The sequence below is a fragment of the Desmodus rotundus genome, chromosome 7, assembly GCF_022682495.2.
Source record: "Desmodus rotundus isolate HL8 chromosome 7, HLdesRot8A.1, whole genome shotgun sequence".
Taxonomy (NCBI): domain Eukaryota; kingdom Metazoa; phylum Chordata; class Mammalia; order Chiroptera; family Phyllostomidae; genus Desmodus; species Desmodus rotundus.
This window is the reverse complement of record NC_071393.1, coordinates 11,468,162-11,490,406: the sequence shown is the minus strand read 5'-3', so window position 1 is coordinate 11,490,406 and position 22,245 is coordinate 11,468,162. Positions and strand designations below refer to the sequence as shown.

Sequence of the window (22,245 nt, the reverse complement as noted above, 5' to 3'; positions counted from 1 at the left end):
AGCTGGGCGGGGAAACTCGTGACGTTCTGATTGGCTGAGAGGGAAAACGAGGCTCTATGCTTGGGCGAGTAGTCCCCGAGTGGCCCGGGCTTGGAAACTGAGTGGATGCGGTGGCGGCAGGTGAGAGGCCGGGGTTGCGGGGCCGGGATGTGCGAGCCCCTCGCTGACACCTTGGACGAGCCTGGGCCGGGCTCCCGGCTTCTCTGGCTGTTCCCCCAACTCTGAGAATCCGTCCTGAGGGGTCGGGACCTCGAATCTGACGGACGTGATTTTGAGCTTCGGAAAAGCCATAGGATTCCCCGCTCAGCCTCAGTTTCCCCTGCGAAGAAACGGAAATTACGGTAGTACTTAGCTGGTAGTGAGGTTCAGGTCTTATACCGAAGTAATTAATGCACGTAAAGCCTTGAATAGAGGGTAATTTTGCATTACTTGTAAAACTCTAAAATGCGCACACCTGTACACCCAGCAAGTCACTTTCAGGGACTCCGTTGGACAGATCCTTGCTTCCGAGTGCAAAAAGGGGCGTCATAGCTGTTTTCTGCAGCCTGTTTATGGCTGAGATACATTGGAAACAGCCTCAATGTCCAGGAAAAAGCTCTTTCTGGTCCACGACTTCACTTAAATCCCTGCCTTTAGTAGCAGTAGTAATGAAACCTGGAGCCAAGAACAGAGCCGGTAATAAGCAGCCGTCAGTAATCAAGTGATTACGAATTGCCCGACGCTGCTAAGTGTTTCCCTTGCATTATTTACTTTAACCTCCCCCAAACATACTGGGATAAGTGCATTTCTTGTCCCCTTGTAGCACGTGAGGAAACAGGTTCAAAGTCATTTCAGTGCGTTAGCTGTGATGATGTCCCTGGGTAGTAGAAGAGCTGGGGTTTGAACCCAGATCTTTCTGAGGTGTCCAGTTAATAGTTAACTCCCACACTGCCACACTGCAGCTGCTTTATTATTATTATTGTTAGTATTATTATAATGATGAGATTGAACTTGGCATTTTATAAGATCTCTATGATCTGGGAACCGTCCATCCTCTGGCTTTCCCTTTCAGGATTCCCAGGAGCCATGTTATCACAAGCCTTGCTGGTGTCTGCTCCAGGGAAGGTCATCCTTCATGGAGAGCATGCCGTGGTCCATGGAAAGGTAAAAGGCGCCCAGAGCCTCCGAGGATTGGGCAGCATTTCTCCCTGATGCTGATCTTAAACGAAGCTGAAAGGAAGCCTCCAGGCTCAGCCTGACAGTAGATCAGAGAGGAGGTCAGTTTCTCCCCAGCCAGGCCAGGACAAGACGGGTCTCGTGCCCACCAGAGGCTTCTCTGGCTCTCTCAGCGAGAGAGCAAAAAGATGGCATGTACAGCCCTGCACGTGGGGTAAGATCACTCAAGCAGCGAGCTTCGGCGGAGAGGAAAAGGTTGGAGGATTGAATTCTGGGGCACTTCAGCAGGCAGAAGCCGGGAAGATGAGTCGGGTCCAGCAAAGGGGACTGAGACACGTGTTATCCCCTAGAACTCCCACAGTTACCTTCTGGGGTCAAACTTTTATTACCCTACTTTACCAGTGTGGATGCTGAGGAGAACATTGGCAACTCCTAATCTATTGGTAGTGGTTGTGCCCAGGCTTAGCAGGAGGGCGTGCCAGGGCTGATTAGCAGCATCTGCCAAGGGCCTGGGCGGGAGTGGCCTGTGTGCTTGGGTTTGCTCTCTCTTCTCAGTGCGGTGAGATCAGTCCCTTTTCCCTAACATAGGAGCCGTGGTTGTTGCCACACAGTCAGGCTCATTGCCTTTGCCTTTTGTTCTATAGGTAGCCCTGGCTGTGGCCTTGAACTTGAGAACATTTCTCCGGCTTCAACCCAAAAGCAATGGGAAAGTGGGCCTCAACTTACCAAACATTGGCATCAAGAGGGCCTGGGATATGGCCAGACTTCAGCTGCTGGACACGAGCTTTCTGGGTAAGTGCAGGGAGGAGGAACCAGGGGCGGGTAGAGCCTGGGGCCTGAAGGGAGGAGGAAAGAAGAGGCTGGGCAGTTATTCTAAGCTGTCCTGAGGGAGCCAGAGGCCAGCCACTCTGGGGGTGTTTTCTCTCCAGACCCCATAACCTTAGCGTCACTTATTAATTTTCTTAAAACTCAGAAGTGTAAAATGATGCACTAGCTAGATCTCTGTGGGCTGCTGTGGACAGATCATCAGAGCCTGCTGTTGAGTGAGAAAGCACAAGGGACACAGCAGCAGGTACCGTGTGACAAGGAATGACACAGGTTAGGTATCGATGTGTATGGAAATGCATAGGCAAGGGCCGTGAGGGTATCCATCCAATGACAGTGGTGATCAGTTACCTCTAGGAGGGTCCTAAGGTCCAGGAGTGGACAAATGTTGTTTTAACAAGGAGAATGTATTGGCATTTCGTATAATTAAAAATCACTTAAACAAACAAAAACCAGTCACTTAAAAGTAACTTAGGCTTATTATTGGAAAATATAGTCAATACTGGAACATGGCGAGTTAAAAAAAAAATCATCTATTATCACCACCCTGCTATGACAACGCGTAAGCATTTTGGTGCTAATCCCTCTGGATTATTTTCTGTTGATGGTTAAATTGATTGAGATAGGGAGATGTCTTGTTTTTTAGCTAAAATCGGATCAGGCCATACCAACTCCTCAGAAGCGTGTGGACCTTTTCTTCTTCAGGGTATCGGGACTGTCTCCCGTACATACAGGCCTCCGTGCTGACTTCTGTGAGCTGTGGGAACGTCGTGTCCGCTCATATGCAGGCGCGGTTTTTTCATCCGCGGAGGCACCACTTGCGTCCGCGCTGGGGCGTGTGTTCAGCTTGCTGTCTCTTCTCTGGACGGATGCCTTGTTGTTTGGGACAGTTTCTCAGCTGGACTGGGGCAAATGAGAATCCTCCGGGACTTCATCCCAAACTGCTTCTGTTCCCCATCAGAATCAGTCCCCGGCAAGCCACTCAGCCACTCTCAAATACTCAAGAGAGGCGGAGTAAGAGATGAAAACTCCCATTTTTGAGTAACTGTTTTCAACGTCAGTCCTGCCTTGAGATCCCCTGGGGACATTTTTTGTTGTTGTTTGTTACCATACAGACGATTTCTGGCTCTGTCCCCTTCTACTGAGAATCAGTAGTGGCAGGTAGTGGTGGTAAGGGACCGGGCGTGTGTATTTTGAAAGGGGTTCCCAGGGGTGGTCTCAGGGACACCTCAGTGAAGAGCCACTGCTTGGGAGCATGCCTCAGAAACCAGCCATCCAGAGCAACCGAATTCTTCGTGGTGCACAGGGCCGCCCAGCCAGGCTGGAAGTGTCCCCTGAGAACTGGCTGCTCCTTCTCTGTGTCTGCAGCACGGACAGAAGCAGCCAGGTGTGATGGGACACGTCTCAGACCACTTCTGACTCCCTGTGCAGGTCACTGAACTCTGAACAGAGCTCTGGTACCTATGAGGGCTGCCGTGAGGATCCAGCAGGATCAGCTGGGCCTGGGGCTGTGATGCAGAGTGCAGTGTGAATGGGAGGGCTTGTTAGATAAATCTCCAAGGAGACAAAGGGAATCTGAGCCTTTCTGTTTGGCTGCAAGGATGTGCCACTGTTTTTCTCTCAGCGTTCTTTAGTTCCCTCCTGATACAATAAACACAGTGAGCATGCGTTGGGCCTGTGTGTGTGCCAGGCACTGAACGAGGTATGCTAGTGCTCTTAGAATTCCAGCCTTCCCTGGAAGTGTGTGGGGTTATTCATCCCCATTTTATGGGTGAGAACACTGAGGTTTAGGGACCGAGTCACTCAGACCACACAGCTTGTCAGTGATACAGAAAGGATTCAGATCTAGATCTTCCTTAATGAGCATTTCTTCTCTGGCACAGAGCTCGGAAGTGCCTGGGCTCTCAGAGGCCCTATCAAGGGCCTGACTGCCTTTAATATGTAATTAACTCCATCAGGAGCACTTAATACGTGCCCCACCCTGAGGTTTCCTGACACGGGCACACCCAGCTCAGTTTCAGGCCCCCTTAGAGGCCGACTCACACTCAGGGAGTGTGACTTGTGGAGGTCAGCCCGTCACACTCGCCCTGCGTCCTCAGCTTCCAAAACAAGTGCCGCAGCCGCTTACAGGCGCAGGAGGAGAAACTGCCACCTGGCCTTTCCCTCCTGCCCGAGCGGATCTCCATAGTTTGTGTTCACTGGTTTTATCTGGGTGTCCTGTTCTCACTAATTATGTTTTGGGAGAGGGAAATATTTTGGGAATAATGTAACATTGCCTTTGGTACTGGTTTTGTACAGTGGAGGTCAAACCCAGGCCTTTGAGTGAACGAGCTAGCTTTCATTTTTGTATAGTAGTAGTTTTAAAACTACTATTAATGAAGTACTTACTATGTGCCAGAAACTGTGTTAAGGGTTTTATGGACCTTATTTTACTTTATTTCATGACACTCTTGTGCGGAGGTTCTGTTGACCAAGGAGGGAAACCGAGGTGCAGGGAGGTTAAGTCACAGAAAGCCACGCGGTATCATAGTCACGACCCAGACCCAGTCTTCCTGCCGCCGAAGACTGGAGTCGGCTGGCAGGCTCGCTGCGGAGCTCAGATCACTAATCTGCGTCTGTGCAGATGCCGGCCGCGGTGACTGCGTAGTTCTCTGTGGTCGCTGAAAGCGCCTGCGGCTCTCTGACCTGTGTCTGTGTGTACTGGTTTGCCCGTGGCACAGAGCAAGGAGACATCACGGCGCCCACACCGGAGATACTGGAGAAGCTGAAGGAGGTGGCAGACTTCCCTGCGGACTGTACCAACCACGAGCGCCCGGCCGTGCTCACCTTCCTTTTCTTGTACCTGTCCATCTGCCGGAAGCAGAGGTGTGTGCATGGACTGGGGAAGGAGTCCTAGTTCAACTTCCCCCAGAAAATGGGTGAGGGTTTCTCCAGTTTTGGCTGCTGGAGAATGCATGTGCTCCCGTCCAGGTTTCTAATCACAGCAGCCACCAGCTGCCCCACCACATGCCCGGCATCATGCTAGACATTTTGTATATAGTCTGCTTTTAATATTCACAGCAACCCTGCGAGAGAGGCCCTGTCCTCCTTTTACACGGGAGAAACTGAGACTCAGAGAGATAAGTCACTTAAGGCCATGCAGCTAGTTAGTAAGTGGTAGAGCGGAGGTTCAACTCAGGTCACTTTAATCCTAATGCTGAATTAAAAAACAAAAAAAAAAAAGAAGGGCCCTGGCCGTTGTGGCTCAGTGGATTGAGTGCTAGCCTGAGAAACCAAAGGTCGCCGATTCGATTCCCAGTCAGGGCACATGCATGAGTTGTGGGCCAGGTCCCCAGTTGGGGGCATGTGAGAGGCAGCCGATTAATGTTTCCTTCTCTTTCTCCCTCCCTTCCCTTCTCTCTCTCTAAAAATAAATAAATAAAATCTTTTTTAAAGAGAGAGGGAAGGGGAAAGAGAAGGAGAGAAGCATAGATACGATCCATCAGTTGCCTCTTGTACACCCCCAACTGGGGACCTGGCCCACAACCCAGGCATGTGCCCTGACGGGGAATCAAACCCGGTGACCTTTCAATTCCCAGGCTGGAGCTCAGTCCACTGAGCCACATCAGCCAGACTGTTCATGCCGACATTCTTAACCCCATACTGCCTTCTCTGCCCTCCTCAATTCAGTAGAACCCAACCCAGATTCCATTCTTGGGTCCATGGCGTGGCTCCCCCCGCGCCCTGTCTACAGGGGCACCCGTGTTCCACAGCCCGCAGGCTCCAGGGAAACACTGATGAGCAGAGTGAAGCCTGTATCCACAGTGCACCTAATGATGAGATCTGGGTTATCTGCCCTTGCAGAAGCCAGCTCCTAGAGGGTGACAGTCCTGTCGAGGTGTCACGTGGTGACAGAGAGCATGTACTGAGAGTCAGACTGCGTGGGTTCAAATCCCAGCATGGCTACCTAGGGGCTTGCTTGAGGCTCTTACCCATCCCGAGTCTCAGTTTTTTCATCTGTAAAATGGGGCAGTGATAGTACCTACCTCGCTGGGTTCTTGGGAGGTTAACTGAGTTGATGTATCTAAAGGGCTTGACATAGAGCCTGGCATGTTGCTAGGTAACTATTGGCCATTATAATAATAATTACTATTGCTGTTTTCCTCAGAAAACTATTGGAGGATTAGAAATACTATACAGCTGACCCTTGAACAACCTGGGTTTGAACTACGCGGGTCCACTTTGTGCATGGATTGTTTTTTTCAATAAATACTCAGTCGGTTCTCAGGTTTCACGTCCATGGATGCGGAGGGCAAACTTAATTTACATGCAGATTTTCAACTGTGCGGGGTCAGAGCCCCGAACCTTCTCTTTGTTCAATGGTGAACTGCAGACGAAAGGGGCCTGGTGTGGGATCCTGCGCATAGCAAGTAGTCACGATAATTTTTTTCGTCCAGAACCATCCTTCACTCACGCAGCAGATGCAGCCTAGGCAGGCACTGGGCGGCCCTGGGTGCCAGGCGCTGTGCTGAGGACACATTTACAAATGTCTCAGCATGTGCTTTCCATTGCCAGGATTTTCAGCCTGGAGGGGGCATGTCCCCTTCCGGAGCGAGAGGCTCCTGGTGGGGTAGGGTGGCCCTGTGTAGTTTGAAAAGGCAGATGGAGGCCGAGCCCTGGGTGTCCTTCCCGGGGAGCTTCCCAGTGGGAATGTCATCAGAGAAGGGTCTTGCAGGATGGGTCGGAGTCTCCGTGGGGGAGAAGTGCAAAGCTCCCCTGGGCAGGGGGCCAGTCTGTTCTGCGAGCAGGGCCACGGAAGAGCCTCGCTCGGGTGGGGAGCAGGAAGGAGGAGTTCAGAGGAATGGTTGGTGGTCCATGAGGCACTTTTAGGAAGAGCTCCGGTGGGACAGCGTAGCGGTTTACATGAATCTTGCGCCCACCCTTCGAGAGTCACACGGTGCACCCTGCTGTGTGTGTTTCAGGGCCCTGCCTAGCCTGGACGTCACCGTGTGGTCGGAGCTGCCCACTGGGGCCGGCTTGGGCTCCAGTGCCACCTACTCCGTGTGCCTGGCAGCTGCCCTCCTGACCTTGTGCGAGGAGATTCCAAACCCGCTGAAGGACGGGGAGGCCACCAACAGGTATTCATGGCCCTCTCCCTGCTCGTTGTCCTTCCTGTGGTCCCTATCCTGAGCATGGGTTCTCCCGCCAAGAACTCCTTGCCACCCTGTGAGGTGAGAGGTGTCACATGGCATTTTACAGAAGCTGAGGGACAAAGAAGCTAAACAGGCTGGCCCAGGTCACACAGCTAGTGGCAGCAGAGTGGGATTTGAACCCAGGCATTCTGTGTCCAGAGCCTGAGCTCTTCGCCCCAACCCCTACCCCTCACCCAACTGCCTCTTCTGGGTGCCAGGAAGAACCAGAGCCCAGATGTAGAGGGCACTGGGTTAGATGAGGCATGGGCCGCCCCTGCCACGGGCTCACAGTGGGGCCTTGGCTGGGCCGCAGCACCGCTTGCCACCTCAGCGTCCTCCTCTGTGAAAGGCAGTACCGATGCTGAGGCGGGCAGTGCCAGGCCGTATCAGATGAGTATGGAAAGTGAGACAATGTGTCAGGAAATAAGCACAGGAGGCGTGTGTGTCAGATGAGGGCATCTCTCCTCCTGCAGGTCCTTGACCTTGTCTCTGCAGAGGGTGCGTCGTCTCTCTCACTGTGCGTCCATGAGGCTTGTCAGGTCAGGGCTGCCAGTAGACGCTTCTGTGCTTGGGAACTGTGCCCTGAGAAACTGCCTCTGCACAGGGGTGATGTAATTTGCCCTGGGCCTTGCACCAGGATTTGGGGACAAGACCCCAGAAGCCAGCTCAGCAGCTTCTTGTTGAGGCTTGTCCCTGGACCTAGAAGTCCCTGTTACTGGGGTTTAAGGGAGTCCTCCCACTGGGGGGCCTCCCGTCCCAGTGCTGGGGGCCCAGCTGTGCTGTGTCGGGTGGCCTCTCGGGGCAGCCAGCTGAAGAGAAGGCTGCTCAGACGGGGCTGGCTGCCAGGGTGGACGCAGCTGGCTCTTTCCACCCAGAGCCGTGCTCGCGTGCCCTCTGTGCCAGACGCGATGTGCTGGCCCATGGCCGAGGAACTCCCCCCTTCCTGAGTCTGGCTTTGAATTGAGGTTTTCTTCCTTTGCCCTGAAAACGCTGTGCGTGTTCAAGTTCCGTCACGGCCAGTAATTCTTCTTGTGAGGCAGGGAGGTTAAAACATAGGTGAATTCAGGCTGAGCCGATTGCTTTGGTCCTCGCAGCCACAGTGGAGCTGAGGGCTGCTGATGTCCCATCTCTGCCAGCATCTCCCAGAGTCGTATCGGATGGTTCCTGCATGTGGGGAGAAGGGGGGCGGGGGCTGGGTAGCAGCAGCTGTCTGTCCAGGGAAGAATCCAGCAGGAAGCGAGGCGTGGCACCTGTAGGTACCAGGAAGTGGTTTTCGGGAATGTCAGTAAGGTTTGCCTGCTAACTTGCTGTTGGCCATGGGCAACCCCGTTTTCTCTCCGGGGCTCTGTTCCCTTATCTGAAAGTGTGGGGCTGCACCGGATGACCCCCTGGGGGACCTTCCAGCCTTGACATTTGGTGGTCCTGTGTTAAGATCGTGATTCAGGACAGAGGCTTCGAGAAAGCTGCTCGTGACGGTGTGCAGCTCTCTGCTGATTGCAGCCCCGATCAGTAAAGGCCTGGTTGCGCTGGGCCCCCTACGCAGACACCTGCCCACAGGCCACAGACTGGAAGGTGGCTCGTGTGTGTCATGTGTCTGTGTATGTGCTGGGGGCTGCAGATGAGGAGAGGGAGGCCCAGAGTCACTCAGCTAGTAGGAGGCAAAGTAAGACTGCGTGAGCCCCACGCCGGGGCTGTCTCCGCCACGCCAGGCGGGAGGGTTTCGGAGGGAAGGGGAGGAAGGGCGTGTGCTTTAGCTGGAGAGGTTCTGAGCGGTTTTTCTTTTTTCTGAGTTCGAGGGCCCAAGCCCCTTTGCCTTTTGGTCTCCACCAAGTGCAGCCTGTGGCCCCTGCCTCTGCTGCCCGCAGAGAACCCTGGCCCCCACTCATCACTGTGTTAAAGATGAGCTTCTGTGTCTTCTCCAGGTGGACAGCGGAGGATTTGGAATTAATTAACAAGTGGGCCTTCCAGGGGGAGAGGGTGATTCACGGGAACCCCTCCGGAGTGGACAACGCTGTCAGCACCTGGGGTAGGTGCTGCCTTGGGCTTGTTTTCTTTACTTTTATCCTTTTTAAGGTTCCCATGGCAATTGTAGATGCCCAGAGTCTGTCTGTTTGGAATGAATACAGTCAGTGGGTTGTGGGAAAAAGTAGCATTTTCCTGTTTTGAAGGGAGTGGATTTCAGCCTCTCGCCTCCTGGATGCAGATCTCTGGGGGGTGGGGCTGGGGGCTGGGAAGCTCCAGTTCCAGTGGAGCCCCCAGGGGCGTCCAAAGTTAAAGCTGCAGAGCCATAGCAGTGGAGTTTGCACCACGTGAACTGAGCTCCCCTCTGGTGAGGATGCTTGCTTATGGGACCCAGACACAGTCCTGGGCCCCGTCTTCACCATGTCACCTCGTGGCTGTCAGAGTGGAGTTGGGCACCCTGGGGTCAAGGGAGTGGCCCTGCTGCCTGGAGCCTGGCACGAGCTGCCTGGCACGGCCTGGGGCGCCTTCGTGCCCTCCTGGGCCTCTGTGGCTGAGCTGAGCTGATAGTTACGGTTTTCAGTCTGTTCCCTGGATGGGGCAAAACTGAAACCCACCCCCCAAATCTAACATCTTCCCCAAGAGGCGGAGATCTGCTTTTCTGACTTGTTGGTTTTTCGCTTTAGGAGGAGCGCTCCGATACCAACAGGGGAAGATTTCATCCTTGAAGAGGTAATTCTGGGGTGGAGCAGCGCCTTGGGGCCTGGCTGCCCAGTGCGGGAGGCCTGTTTCTTTGTCATGTGGTACGTGCCGCAGGCGGCCCTGGGCTCTCCCTTTCCCCGAGTGGCCCTTGCAGGCCGTCACCACGAGAAAGCCCTACTCTTTGGAGTCAGCTGTTAAACTGCCAAGAGATCAAAGGGGAAGTCATGCATGGCTGTGCCATTCGCCTTCCAGAACGGGCTGCTCATTTAGTTATTCATCCACTCAGCAAACAGGAATTGATATCCTCTGTGTTGCTGGTGACACTGTACTGGGAACGAGGATAGAAAGATGAATCTGGGACACAGTTTTGGGCTGGCGGGGGCAGACGTGCACACAGAAGCCACCACGAGACGACGTGAGAGTTGCCGTAATGAAGCGTGCAAGGCAGAGCCAGGACAGCGAGAGGGAAGCTCGCGAGAGGCTTAGCGCAGAGGTGACATTTGGCAACTTTCAGCCTGTTTTATGTGTTCCTTTATACCCTCCTTCTAAAGTGACTGAAATTACGGACATGCACACTGAACGTCAGCCCCCTCTGTTCTGCTTGCACGGAGTGCACATGTCGGGGCGGGCAATGCAGTATGGGGCAAGCCGGAGCCGGTGCTCTGTGGCTGTTCCCTGAGCCCTCAGAAGTCGCGTGGGGTGTTTTCCCAGGGCACATGGCTGCCCCAGTGGGCCTTTTCATGGCTGTGAGGGTCCCAGGGCTGGCTCTCACCTTCTTTACCCGGGGCTGTCTTTGTACACAGGCAGCATGTCTTGGACCCCTGCCCTCTCCAGTTGGGCCACTCCGTTAGTGGCACAATGACCTGGGTGACATGGGGCTGCTCTCCTGCACCTCTGGGATCTTCCTGTTAAGCTGTGTTGGCTTCCTGGAGCCAAGCCTATCTTTCTGAGACTCTTCATTGGGGTTTCTTAACCTCATACTGTTGATACTGTGGGCTGGATAATTCTTTTTAATCTTCACCAGAGGGCATGCTTATTGACTTTAGATAAGGGAAGGGAGAGAGAGAGAGAGAAACATCGATGGGTTGCATCTTGCACACGCCCTGACCAGGGACCCAGCCTGCAACCCAGGCATGTGCCCTGACTGGGAATCAAACCTGCAGCCCACACCTGTGCCCTGACCGGCAGTCGAACCCGTGACCTTTCAGTTTACTGGACGATGCTCCAACCAACTGAGCCACGCTGGCCAGGGCTGGGTAATTCTTTACAGCGGAGCTGCCCTGTGCAGTGTAGGATGTTGAGCAGCAACCCCAGGCTCTACCCACTAGATGCCAGTAACACCTCCCCCATCTCCCAGTGGTGACAACCAAAAACATTTCCTGACATTGCCACGTGTCCCCTGGAGGGCCAAATCCCCCTGGGTGACAGCCTCTGCTCTACACTGAGGAGGAAACGCAGCCATTCAGGAGTGGGGAACAGCTTGTGCTGGCTGCTTGCGGGACCGTGGCAGTGGGGCCTCTGCGCCCGGTGGGCCGGCTCTGCTGGGTCTACTGAGTCTGCGTGCAATGAGAGCGGGGCCGAGCAGGGAAGTGGAGGTGTCTGGGCCCCGCTCCCCCCTTCAGGGATTGCAGTCCTTTGGAGGAGGCAGTCTCATCCGTCTGCTCTGGGTGACGGCGAGGGGTATGGTAAGGCAGGCTGCAGGCTTGGGGTCCTTCATGGAGGCAGTGGTATTGCATTCCCTCAGTGTTTCTGCTCAGGGATAGATAACCCATTAAGAGTGGGTCTGTTCATGCACAGTCTCCTGGGGAGAAACAGGAGGTGAGGGATGGAGTGTTTCCAAGGCAGGGGGCGGGAGGCAGGGGGAGAAGCTCCAGCGTGCTCAGGGCCAGTTGGAGGTGGTGAGGTGGATGGAGGCTCTGGGGTCCTAAGGCCTGGGGGGAGTCCAGCTCTGCCACTTGCCAGCCAGGTGCCCTTGGCTGAGTCATGTCTCCCGAGGCCTTCGTCTCCTCATTTATACGGTGGATTCTGTGCGTGACATCAGAAACAGTATCTACAAAGTTCTTAGCTCTTTCCTGACCAGAGTTGCTCGTTTGCTCCACATGTCTTTATCGAGCCACTCCTGTGCTGGCTGCTGGGGCCTCAGCAGGAGCAAAGGCCCTACCTTCAGGGAACTCATATTTTGTGGGAGAAGACAACCTACAAGTAGATGGCTCTTCAGGAGCATGTCAGGCAGTCCTATGTGCCTTTGGGAAATGGAAAGCAGGGCGAGGGGCTCGAGGTGAAGGAGGGAGCTAGTGGATGGGATGCTCGGGAAGGCCTCTCTGTTGAGGTAACCTCTGAGCAGATACCTGAGTGAAGTAAATACAAGCGTGAGTCATGGGGCTCTCGAGGACGTGGAGGGTCTTTGGCAGGGGAATCACAAGTGCAAAGGCCCTGCAGCAGGATGGAGTGTTGAGCAGCAGCCAGGGGACTGGCCTGGCTGAATGGAGTGAGCGGTCAGGGCAGAGATGAGGCTGGGGTGGTAGCCAGGCCACGGACACAGAAGTACTACAGGGCGTAGCCCCGGGTGTGGTCAAAGATTCCACGGGAGCTGTGACTGTTGGGAGGCTGGCAGGAGACCGATTGTAGAGGACTTATCTAAGAAAGGTGAAAAGGCAGTACCCGAACTCCTCCCACCCCGATGGATGGGGCCTCAGAGCAAATTGACCTTCGCTGCCGGCTGTAGAACGCCGTGGTGAGCAGATGGCTGACTCCCTGAGAAGCAGAGGGGCCAGACCACATTAATCCCGCCAAAGGCTTACAGAGAAGCCCTTTACACCAGGCCGCGCATGGCGCTTCTCCATAAAAAAAACGCATTGTTTGCGAAGTGGATCAAGATGTGGCCTCCCAGAATGCTGCCCCTGTGAGGAACGGCTTGTCTGTAAAGCTGAGAGAAAAGCCAAATAGAATGTTCATCTTTTGTAAAGTTAAAAAAAAAATAAAGAAAAGAGCCAGCCTCCAAGGCTGAGAATCGATATTAATTTCATGGGCTTATGGGCGGTGAGATCCAGCAGGTTTCTGGCAGCCTTTTCCAGCCCTATTGGATTTTACAGTCTTGAGCTGTGAAAAGAAAAGTGAATAAAGGTATCAAGGGGTCTGCCCATCTCCAGCTGTCTCCGCCAGAGCTCATCCACATTCCCCACCTGCTGTCCCTGGGCAGCAGCGGCTCCAAAAGGCAGGTTAGGATGACAGGAAGTGGGAGCTTGGGTCCCCAAGAGATAGCTAACTACAAGGACAATTGGGATTGTGGCTTTAGGAGGGATTAGAAAGCCTGGAGGGCAGGTGAGGACAGTAGGTTCACTCTGGAGAGCCAGCTTACTGGGGCCTCCCTTACCCAGGGCAGCCAGGTGGGGGCGGCTGACGCTCCCCACAGCACATCTGGTTTCGGAGCAGGGCGAGGGTGGGCTGCGCAGGCCGGGAACCAACTCCTCCGCAGGCCTGCGTGCTCTTGCACCTCTGTGTTGACTGAACCAGCTAACTGGGCTCCCTCCCTCCCTGCCCGCCTTCTGCGCAGCCTGTTCCAGGACCTGTTGCTTTTTCTTTCTCAATCTCCAGCACCCTCCACCCCAGCCCCCTGGAATGGCTCATGTGACAGAACTGCGGCCCCTTCTTGTACTCTCCACAGTAGGGACTTTGAACTTCTAACTCCGTTACTGTGCCACGCTCTACCACCTCCAGGCTGGGCTAGGCCCTCACGTGTGCCCAGCACCTATAGGTGCCCAGTCAAAGTTGAGTGAATGAGTGAGTGACGAGCCAAGGGAAGTGTCCATCTGTCCGTCTGTCCACAGGCTGAAGTAAAGATGCAGCTGCAGGTGGTTGCAGGCACGTTGGGCTGGGTGTCGGGAGCTTGGGCTCCCCCTGCTGTTGATGTCACCTCCCCGGGCCTCTGCTTCCTCCTCTGTACGCGGGGGAGGGGAGAGCCCAGGATTGCCCCCAGCCCAACCCAGCCCCTCCATCCAGAGCTCACTATGGACCCTCTTTACCCTGCAGGCCGCCGGCTCTGAAGATCCTACTGACCAACACCAAGGTCCCTCGCAGCACCAAAGCCCTTGTGCTCAGTGTCAGGGACAGACTGCTCAAGGTACGCCTCGTTCCACCCACGGGCGGGTGTCCAGTGTGGTCACAACAGTCTCTCCCTCAGCCTCATGGGTTAATGGAGGGGCGGGGTAGGGAAAAGGAAGTGCTACCTGTTCACACTCCAGCTGGGAGGTGGGACAAGGATCACCCCTCATGCTGGCTTTGTAATGAGAATCCCCCACATATACCGGGCACCTGGGCAAGGCCGAGGCCAGGCCGGGAGGAGAGGAGGATTCCTCAGAGGGTGGGTGTGAGCAGTGGGGACACCTCCCCACTCTACCCCGTTGCCGGGGCAGCCATCCAGTGCCTGCTGGCCCATAAGCCCCACAGACCATTGCTTCCTTTCTCTCCAGTTCCCAGAGATCGTCGCCCCCCTCCTCACCTCCATAGAGGCCATTTCCCTGGAGTGCGAGCGAGTGCTGGGAGAGATGGCGGCGGCAGCCCCGGCCTCAGAGCACTACCTCGTGCTGGAAGTAAGCCTGTCTGCGGGATCCGGGGCGGCTCACCCACACCACTGTCTAGGGCAGGGGCTCCCCAGTCTGACCGCACTCAGAATCCGCCAGGGCCAGGCCTGGGCCCAGGGCGTGCCTTGTGTTTTAAACCTCCTCCCCAGTGGCTGGACTGACGAAGTGAGGGGATTCACAGAAAATGCGGAGGGCAGTGCCTGGTGCGGGCCAAACGCGACCGGCCAGGTTTACGTAAGGAGCACCAGGGTTTTTCTGACCAGTCCGTGGGCCCAGGAGAGAGTTCTTCCCAGCTGCCTCTTTCCTGCTATTTTTGTAACTGCATTGGTTCAATTACCCTTTATCACCTGCGTGCTTTGGATCAGACATAGTCTAACATTGTTCTTTGGTTATTGTTACCCCAGCCCACCGCCTTTTGCATAATTCTAGTGTAGAGGTTAAGACCTCATGCTTTGGATTTAACCAGGCTCGGTTCTGAAGCCCAGCCCCACCCCCTGGAGTGTCTGAAGAATGCAGTGAGTTTTCATGGATGATGCACAGGGACAATGCCTGATGAGCCACCAGCTGAATAAGCCAGAGGGCCGGGGCTCATCCTCAGACATGGTCCATCTGGCCTGGTGTATGCAGGCTGGCATTAAAAACCCATCTGGTTTCCCTTGAAGAATGACAGGATCAGACAGCCCCAGCTGATGTGGTTAGAGGTGCAGAAGGGGCCCCCCGTGGTGTCCATTTCTCTGCAGTCCCCACCACTCCCTAAGTTTGCCCGCAGCCACTATCGTCTTTTCCTGGTGCCTGCCTATTCTACTCTAAGCGCCTGAGTCTCCAGCCCCTGTGATGAATGGGAGCTGCTACTCCGAAAGTCTTTTCACAAATGACTTCTCATTTGATCCGAACAGCACCCTACCTGTGAAGTAGGTACATTGCCTTGTTTTACAGGTATAAAAACTGAGGCCTGAAGGGAGCAACTTCCTCCAAGGTTTTCCAGCTAGTGAGTGGCTGAGCCAGGGCTCACACTGACTTATTTATTTCTTTAGTCAACAAATCTTTAATGAGCACCTACTCTGTGCCAGGCACAAGGACTGCACCTGCTCACTGTGCTCTTGCCCTCATTTCCCGAGCCTTTGCCTGGCTGGCTCTCAATTCCTTTCACGTAGAAAGGAGGGAACACAGTCCTCCTGAGTGGGAAATTAATAATGATAGAGTACTGCCTAAAATACACCCCGCTGAGCCCCCGGAGAATTGTGCTGTTCAGGCCCCAGAACAGCGCAGCACGTTGATTATACATTGTGTGTATTTTTGGCTGTGGCAGCCGCTGAAATGTGTAGCTCGGCTCCCGGACAGCTTTGCGCTCAAACCAGCGAGCTGTTCTCCTGTGTCACAACCTGTCATCCAGTCCTTGACAGATTTTGGATCAGAATGTGACAGGTGCCTGGAACCTGCCTCGGCAACATGACGCCTGGAGCTCAGGCGCAGAGAGGGGCCCCCAGAAGTTTCCCCTCACATCCAGCCCTCAGGCCTGGTGAAAGGCACCCGGGGCTGCCACCCAGCCATCATGCCTGTCTGCTGCTCTGTCAGAAGTGCTGGGGCCTGTGAGGGGGGCTGGTGCGGGGGGCTGACCCCACCCTGCCAGACTGCCCTAGGCAGGAGAACCAGGTGGGTCTCCACAGACGGCGCCTGGTACCCTGGAGCGGAGCTGCGAGCCCAAGCCACACGCTGGGAGCACGCCACAGCAGGACCGCGAGGGCACTTTCCCAGGCAGGGCAGGCACGAGCTTTGTGTCAGGCAAACCCGGATTTCGGGGCCAGCTCAGTACCTTCCTAGCTCAGGGACCCCAGGCAAGTCACTTTCCTCTCTGGGCCTCAGTTTGCCCCTTCGGAAAATGGGGTTGATAGTGCTGTAACCGTAAAAGTACTGATGGCTGCTGCTGTTTGCTGAGCACTGACCTCGGTCCAGGTGTCGTCGGAAAGTCTCACCTCATTTCTTCCTCATCTTCCCACCCTGTTTCAGAAGGGAAACGGGCTCAGAGTAAAAGACCTCACCCAAGCACACACGACCATGAAGTGGCAGAGCTGACACTCAGACCCAGGCCTGCCTGACTGCAGCTGCCACATTGTAACTCCCGACGGCAGGGAACGAGCTGGTGCTCATTTGGAGAACCCAGCACCCAGCACGGAGCCTGGCGCGTTGTGGGTCGAACACTCATGGAGTGACTGGGACATGATAAGGGCTGCCTGGGCAGTGGGGGCTGGGAGTTCTGTTATTTCCTCAGCCCGCACCTCCTTTGATCCTCAGGAGAGAAGGATTTTTAGCATGCACAATCCGAGAAAGTGGAGCTGTTTCCTCCACTTGTGTGAGGTCTGCTGGAACTGCAAACCAGGTTTTATTCTGAATATCGGTACCTGAGGCAGCGGTAGGGCGGCATACTATTTGAGACTTCTGTCAATGACAAAAATCCATCTCAACCAGACTTTAGCAGAAAACGGGTTTTTATTGGCTCATGACTAAGAGCACCAGAGTGTGCTGCTTCAGGCATAGCTGGATCCAGGGCCCAAACAACCTGGTTGGAAATCTCTTCCATGTACTCTCTGACCATGTGCAGGGTGGGTAACTTTGGTAGCCTGCCTCTGAAATCAGCCAGTTTTAGCAGTTCTGGTGGCAAGAAGCAGAGGAAACCTTGGAAAGGCCAAGGTATCCATGGCCAGTCTGGGACGTGCTTCTTACCAGCTCCATCCTATCCCCAGGGGAAGTCCTGTAGGAAGGAGAGGCTCCTTTACCAGCAGAGAGGGACTGTGTGCAAAGCCATTTGGCCAAATGGGAACAGACTGAATCTTCTCTTCCAGGAGCTCATTGATATGAACCAGCACCATCTGAATGCCCTCGGTGTGGGCCACACCTCACTGGACCAGCTCTGCCAGGTGACCATGGCCCATGGACTACACAGCAAACTCACTGGTGCTGGTGGTGGTGGCTGTGGCATCACACTCCTCAGGCCAGGTACTGGGGGCGGGCAGGGTTGCCAGCTGGGCTCACACAAAGGTTCTACCTGGGCATTTCCCTGGGGAGAAGGAAGAGGTCTGTAAACAAATCTCACCTCTGCTGTGTGGCCTTTGGCAAGTTAATTAACTTCTCTGGGTCTTTGTTTTCATATTGGTCAACTAAGGATGCTAATATCTAGTTTATAAGATTCCGGGAAAGAATGCATTTAGAGAGCCTGGCACAGGGCCGGGCTCACATTGTGATGGCTGTTTCTCCCACCTTCTGACCTGTCAAGCCTCCCACAAGCTTGAGAAATAACCAGGGCATTGTCACCACCCATATCAGCCCTATACCCCCCCACCATCACCTCTGGACATGGCTGGTTTGGCCATGACCTTGCTACAAACAAAGGGGTTTCCTTCCCCTTAGTCTTTGGGGAAAGAGCAAGGCAAGTAATGGGCTTACGGAAGCCCTCGTGCTGGTGACCAGGGCTGGCAAGGGACTCCTGGTGCTGCTCAGTCACCCACACACTGCGCTGCCCTCAGGACCTGGAACCAAATGCTCCCGCCCACCTCTGTCTCCTTCTGTGCCCTTTGCCAGCTCCTGTTGGTCTCCCCCTCGGTGTCTTTCTTTTTTTTCCTTTGTCCTGCCCCCATTGCTTTGTAGTAAGCCTGCAGTCACCCTCAGTGGGACTCCCAGGCCTCAGGAGGCCCCTATGTCCTAACCAGACCTTTGACTGTTGGTTCCTTGTTCAGGGTCGACGATGATGGTGAGAGAGAATATTTCTTGAGCTTGTATGGTACCAGGTGCTGTGCCAGGCACTTTACCTGCATTATCCCACAGAAGCCTCAGTGACCCCTTGAGGGCTAGGTGGTATTAGCACCATTAACAGACGAGGAGACAAGAGGCTCAGGGGGAAGTCACGTCTGACACACAACCAGGCCAGGCCTGTGTGCTTTGAAAGCCCACCTTTTTCTCGGTTGGGGCAGACTTCCTCCAAGCAGGCAGGCAGTTGTTTCAGAGGTGACCTGCTGCTTTCCCTCCCCTCAGATCTGGAGGAGCCGGAGGTGGAGGCTGCGAAGCAAGCACTGACCGGCTGTGGATTTGACTGCTGGGAAACCAGCATCGGTGCCCCTGGCATCTCCATCCACTCAGCCGCCTCCCTGGACACCCCCGTCCGGCGAGCCCTGGAAGGCCTCTAAGAGGAGCCCATGCTGCCACAGCCCTGCCAAGAAGCCCCTTCCTGGACTATTCTGGGGGATGGAGTTGGCCTCTGTGCCTGCCAGTGGGCACCCACCTCCTGACACCGACAGAGGCCTCCAGCCCCCTATGACGTCTCTTCCGCTGGCTGTGCCTCTGCAGTCCTGTTGGTGGGACCTGGAACCTGCAGTGGGCTGGGCTGCCCAGAAGACATGGTCCGCATTGTGCGTTCCTGTGAGCTGGCTGGGCAGTGGGGCTGTACATAACCCTATGAGATATGAGGTGCTCTTTCTGGTCCTCCCTGAGGCTCTCCCAGACCCCTCTGCTTTGGGCCTCTGCCCACACCTCAAGCTCCCTGGCTGACCTGGCAGAATGCTCAGATGCAGAGGTCTGGTTCCTGAAACAGTGTGCCTTCCCCCTCTTCCACCTCTGCACACCCACCTGTCCCTCAGGGCCAGGCCCCGCCCACCTCCTCTAGGAAGCCTTCCCTGACCCCTAGCAGGGTGACCCTCGTCTCCTCCTTTCACACCTTCAGTCTTTTTAGACCTTTAGCACTTTGTAATGCCTGCTCCTCCCTTCAGCTAGACTGTGGGCTCCCCTAGGGGGTGCCCCAGTGGTGGTCTTTGCCTTCTGCCCTGCAGCCCAAGAGTTGACCAAAGGCAGGGTCAGTGTGCAGTTTCTTCCCGTCTATACCCGAGGGGTTTGCAGAAAAGATGGCAAAAGTGGAATAAAAAGATTTTGAGTAAACAGTGCTTCACTCTGTGTCCAGAAGAAAGGATGAGGCTCCAGTAGTCTCCAGCCGACCCACCCCTGTCTCCCCTGCCCCTGCCTCTTCTGCAGGCACGTTCTTAGGGGAGCTCTTCAGGAACTGAAGGAAGAAGGCCTCTGGGTCACCTGGTTGGGTGACTAGGGGGGCAGGGTGGTCGGACAGGGAGCAGACGCCAGGACATTGGGCTCTCTGTCCACCAGCACAGCTCTGGTCTGCTTTTCCCAAACGGAGAAGTTTAAGCTTCCTAGCTCCCAGAACCACAAGCACTCACTAATTCCTAGACGTTTGTAAGTGTTGGAGACAGACCTGCTGTAGGTCCTGGAGTATTCCTTTCTTTCTGAAATTAACTGTCTGGGTGGGTAAACAGACTGAAGGGCTTACAGCCCAGTGCCTGGCACCTGCCTGGCCGGATTTGAACTTAGTACCAGTGAAGGCTCTTTCTGAAATGGCAGAATCCATCAAAACCCCATGTAGCTAGCACATTGCCACCAGAGAAGCTCCAGGAGTCCCTGACCTGAGAGAGGGACTCTCAGCAGGAAAGGGGCCTAGGGCGAGAAGCCGTGTTTCAGGGGTTTCAGGGGTTTCAGGATCTGGTGAAAATGACTTGGTGTGCTTCTGCCCTCAGCCACAAGGGGGCAGCTGGCACCTTTTCCCAGCTATTGCACAGAGGGTGAGGAGGAGCTGACCTGAAGAGCAGAATCTGAGCTTCCCTTCCCCACCCCCCATGCCAGGCTCCTGCAGGCTCTGCCAAGAATATAAGGGTGATAGGAAGGACGCCTGCCCCAACTTAACTTGTAAAAAACGGCCCCAGCATCACTGATGGGGAGTTCCCTGGCCCACCCTTTAAAACTGTGTAAATTGATATTGGTACTGAGCACTTACCACCTGGGCACTGTTATGAGCACAGTACACGCATCACCACTTTTGATCTACCCCAGCCTTGGATTGTAGTTGCTAGTCTCAGCCCCATTTTACAGATGAGGAAATTGAAGCTCAGAGAGGTTGAGTAACTCATCCAAGGCCACACAGCGCTAATCAGCCTCAGAGACAGGATGACCGACTCCAGCACCTGCCCTCAGCCCCTGTATGCTTCTGCCTGGACACAGGTTTGTTGCGATTCTTGCTGCTTTCCACACTTGGGCTCGTTACTTCCTCTGGCTTCTGATACATGTGTTTAGAGTGGGTTGTGAGCCTAGGTGTTTTTTTTGAAAGTTCCCCATGTGATTTGAATGAGCAGCCAGGGCTAAAAGGTGCTTTCTTGGGGACGATGCTGGTTGACAGTGTTTCCAGCCTGTGGGAGCTTCTCTGGGGCTCCCAAGGGCACCCATGGCAGGTGTAGAATCCAGAGTGGGGGGTGTCCAGAGGCTCAGGTCCCCAGACCTATCTGCTCCCCAAGATCCGCTTTCTGACTCCTTGGGTGTCACTCCTGGAGCAGAGGCCAACCCATTACCTTGTCCCATAAAGCAGCCCCCTGCACGCCTTTGGCCAGCAGAGCCACTCACGTGAGCCACTGCCACCAGCCACCTGTCTGTGATAGTACATTTGCAGGCAGTTTGCCTTTGCAGCACCACCCCTTCTCATTGGCTGCCTCGGTGATCCCTACCCCCAGCCGCACATCGGAACCACCCATAGATGCCTGGCCCCACCCAAGACTGATTTACCTGATCTCAGCAGGACTCCTGGCTCCCAGGTGGTCTGGTGTACAGCCAGGGCTGAGGACACTGAGCTGGGTGAACCCGAAGGTCATTTCTGCATGTCCTTATGGTGCTTCAGTGCTCACCTCTGCCTGGGCCCTCATTCAGCTCTGCCACCCACTACCCATGTGACCTTGGGCAAGCCAGTCCACCCCTGGAGGCTGAAGTCTCTACATCTGAAGATGGAAATAATGATACTACCTACCTTATAGAGGTTTCATGAAGACTGAGTGAGAAAATGCACATAAAGCCCTTGGCACAGTGCCTGGCATATAATGAATACTCAATAGATGCTCAGTTTTATATCTGCCCTGTGCTGAAAAATTACATGTCTCTGAGAGCCCGGAAATTTCAGGATGGCGCACAGAGCCAGTTAGAAGTGCCCAGCCTAGTTTGTCTAAACCCCCTGGGTTGGGATCCCTAGGGTCAATCAATATTCAAGAAACACAGCTAACGCCGACTGGCTCTCCAGCCTCCCAGCTTCCTCTCCGAAGAGGTGGCCACATAGCTCCGGTGCCATCTGGAGGCCAGCAGTTCCTAAAGTTGGCATTCAGAGCCGCTCCCAGCCTCTGCAGCCAATACACTCGCGGCCTGAAGTCCACAGAAAGCGTCCCTGGTCTGGCAGGGGTCTCATGTTAGGAGGCAGGCAGTGAGAATTGTGATTCACACCAGACAGAGTGGCTTCTGTAGTCACACCGCTGTTCTTTCTGTGGGTGAGGACTTTTTCTCTCCGAGAATGTCTCTGTGGACTTCTGGCTGCAGATCAGCTGGCATGGCCAAGGCCCAGCCCTGCCAGGCTTCCAGCTGATTTGGACCAGCTCCTTGGCTGTCTTAGCACCTACTATATACCAGGCCCAGCCATTGTCTTAGATGAGGAGACTGAGACCCAGAGAGGTCAAGCAACATGCCTGTGATAGGGTTTCATGTGTAATGCCCAGGACGCCATCAGGTCCCACCTAAGTTGTCCCCACAATGTCCAGAATCCTGATCAGGCCTTAGGCCTGGCTTTCATAGCCCTAATTCTCCTTTAACCTCGCACCGCAGCCCTACACTACGCGCACTCAAACATCTTTTTCCCCGATCACGTGGCTTACTCAAGGGACCTGGCCAGCCACCCTGCAGAACATGCCGTCTTCTGTGCTGGTCATCCAGCCAGACCCTCCCTGTGGCTTTGCCAGCCCTCGTGTTGCTGACAGCCCATCCTCCTGGGCACC

General features: G+C 54.8%; 1 protein-coding gene across 1 annotated transcript; it reads left to right on the top strand.

Annotated features, from left to right (window-relative positions):
* Positions 1 to 40: 40 nt before the first annotated feature.
* Positions 41 to 19,315, top strand: MVK (mevalonate kinase). Its single transcript, XM_024567082.3, is given in 12 exon segments — positions 41 to 120; positions 1,052 to 1,143; positions 1,800 to 1,947; positions 4,701 to 4,845; positions 6,942 to 7,097; positions 9,074 to 9,177; positions 9,797 to 9,842; positions 13,842 to 13,932; positions 14,282 to 14,401; positions 17,233 to 17,386; positions 18,419 to 18,516; positions 18,518 to 19,315. Coding segments are annotated over 11 exon segments (1,554 nt in total). The 5' UTR covers positions 41 to 120; positions 1,052 to 1,065; the 3' UTR covers positions 18,932 to 19,315.
* The last annotated feature ends 2,930 nt before the right edge of the window (positions 19,316 to 22,245 follow it).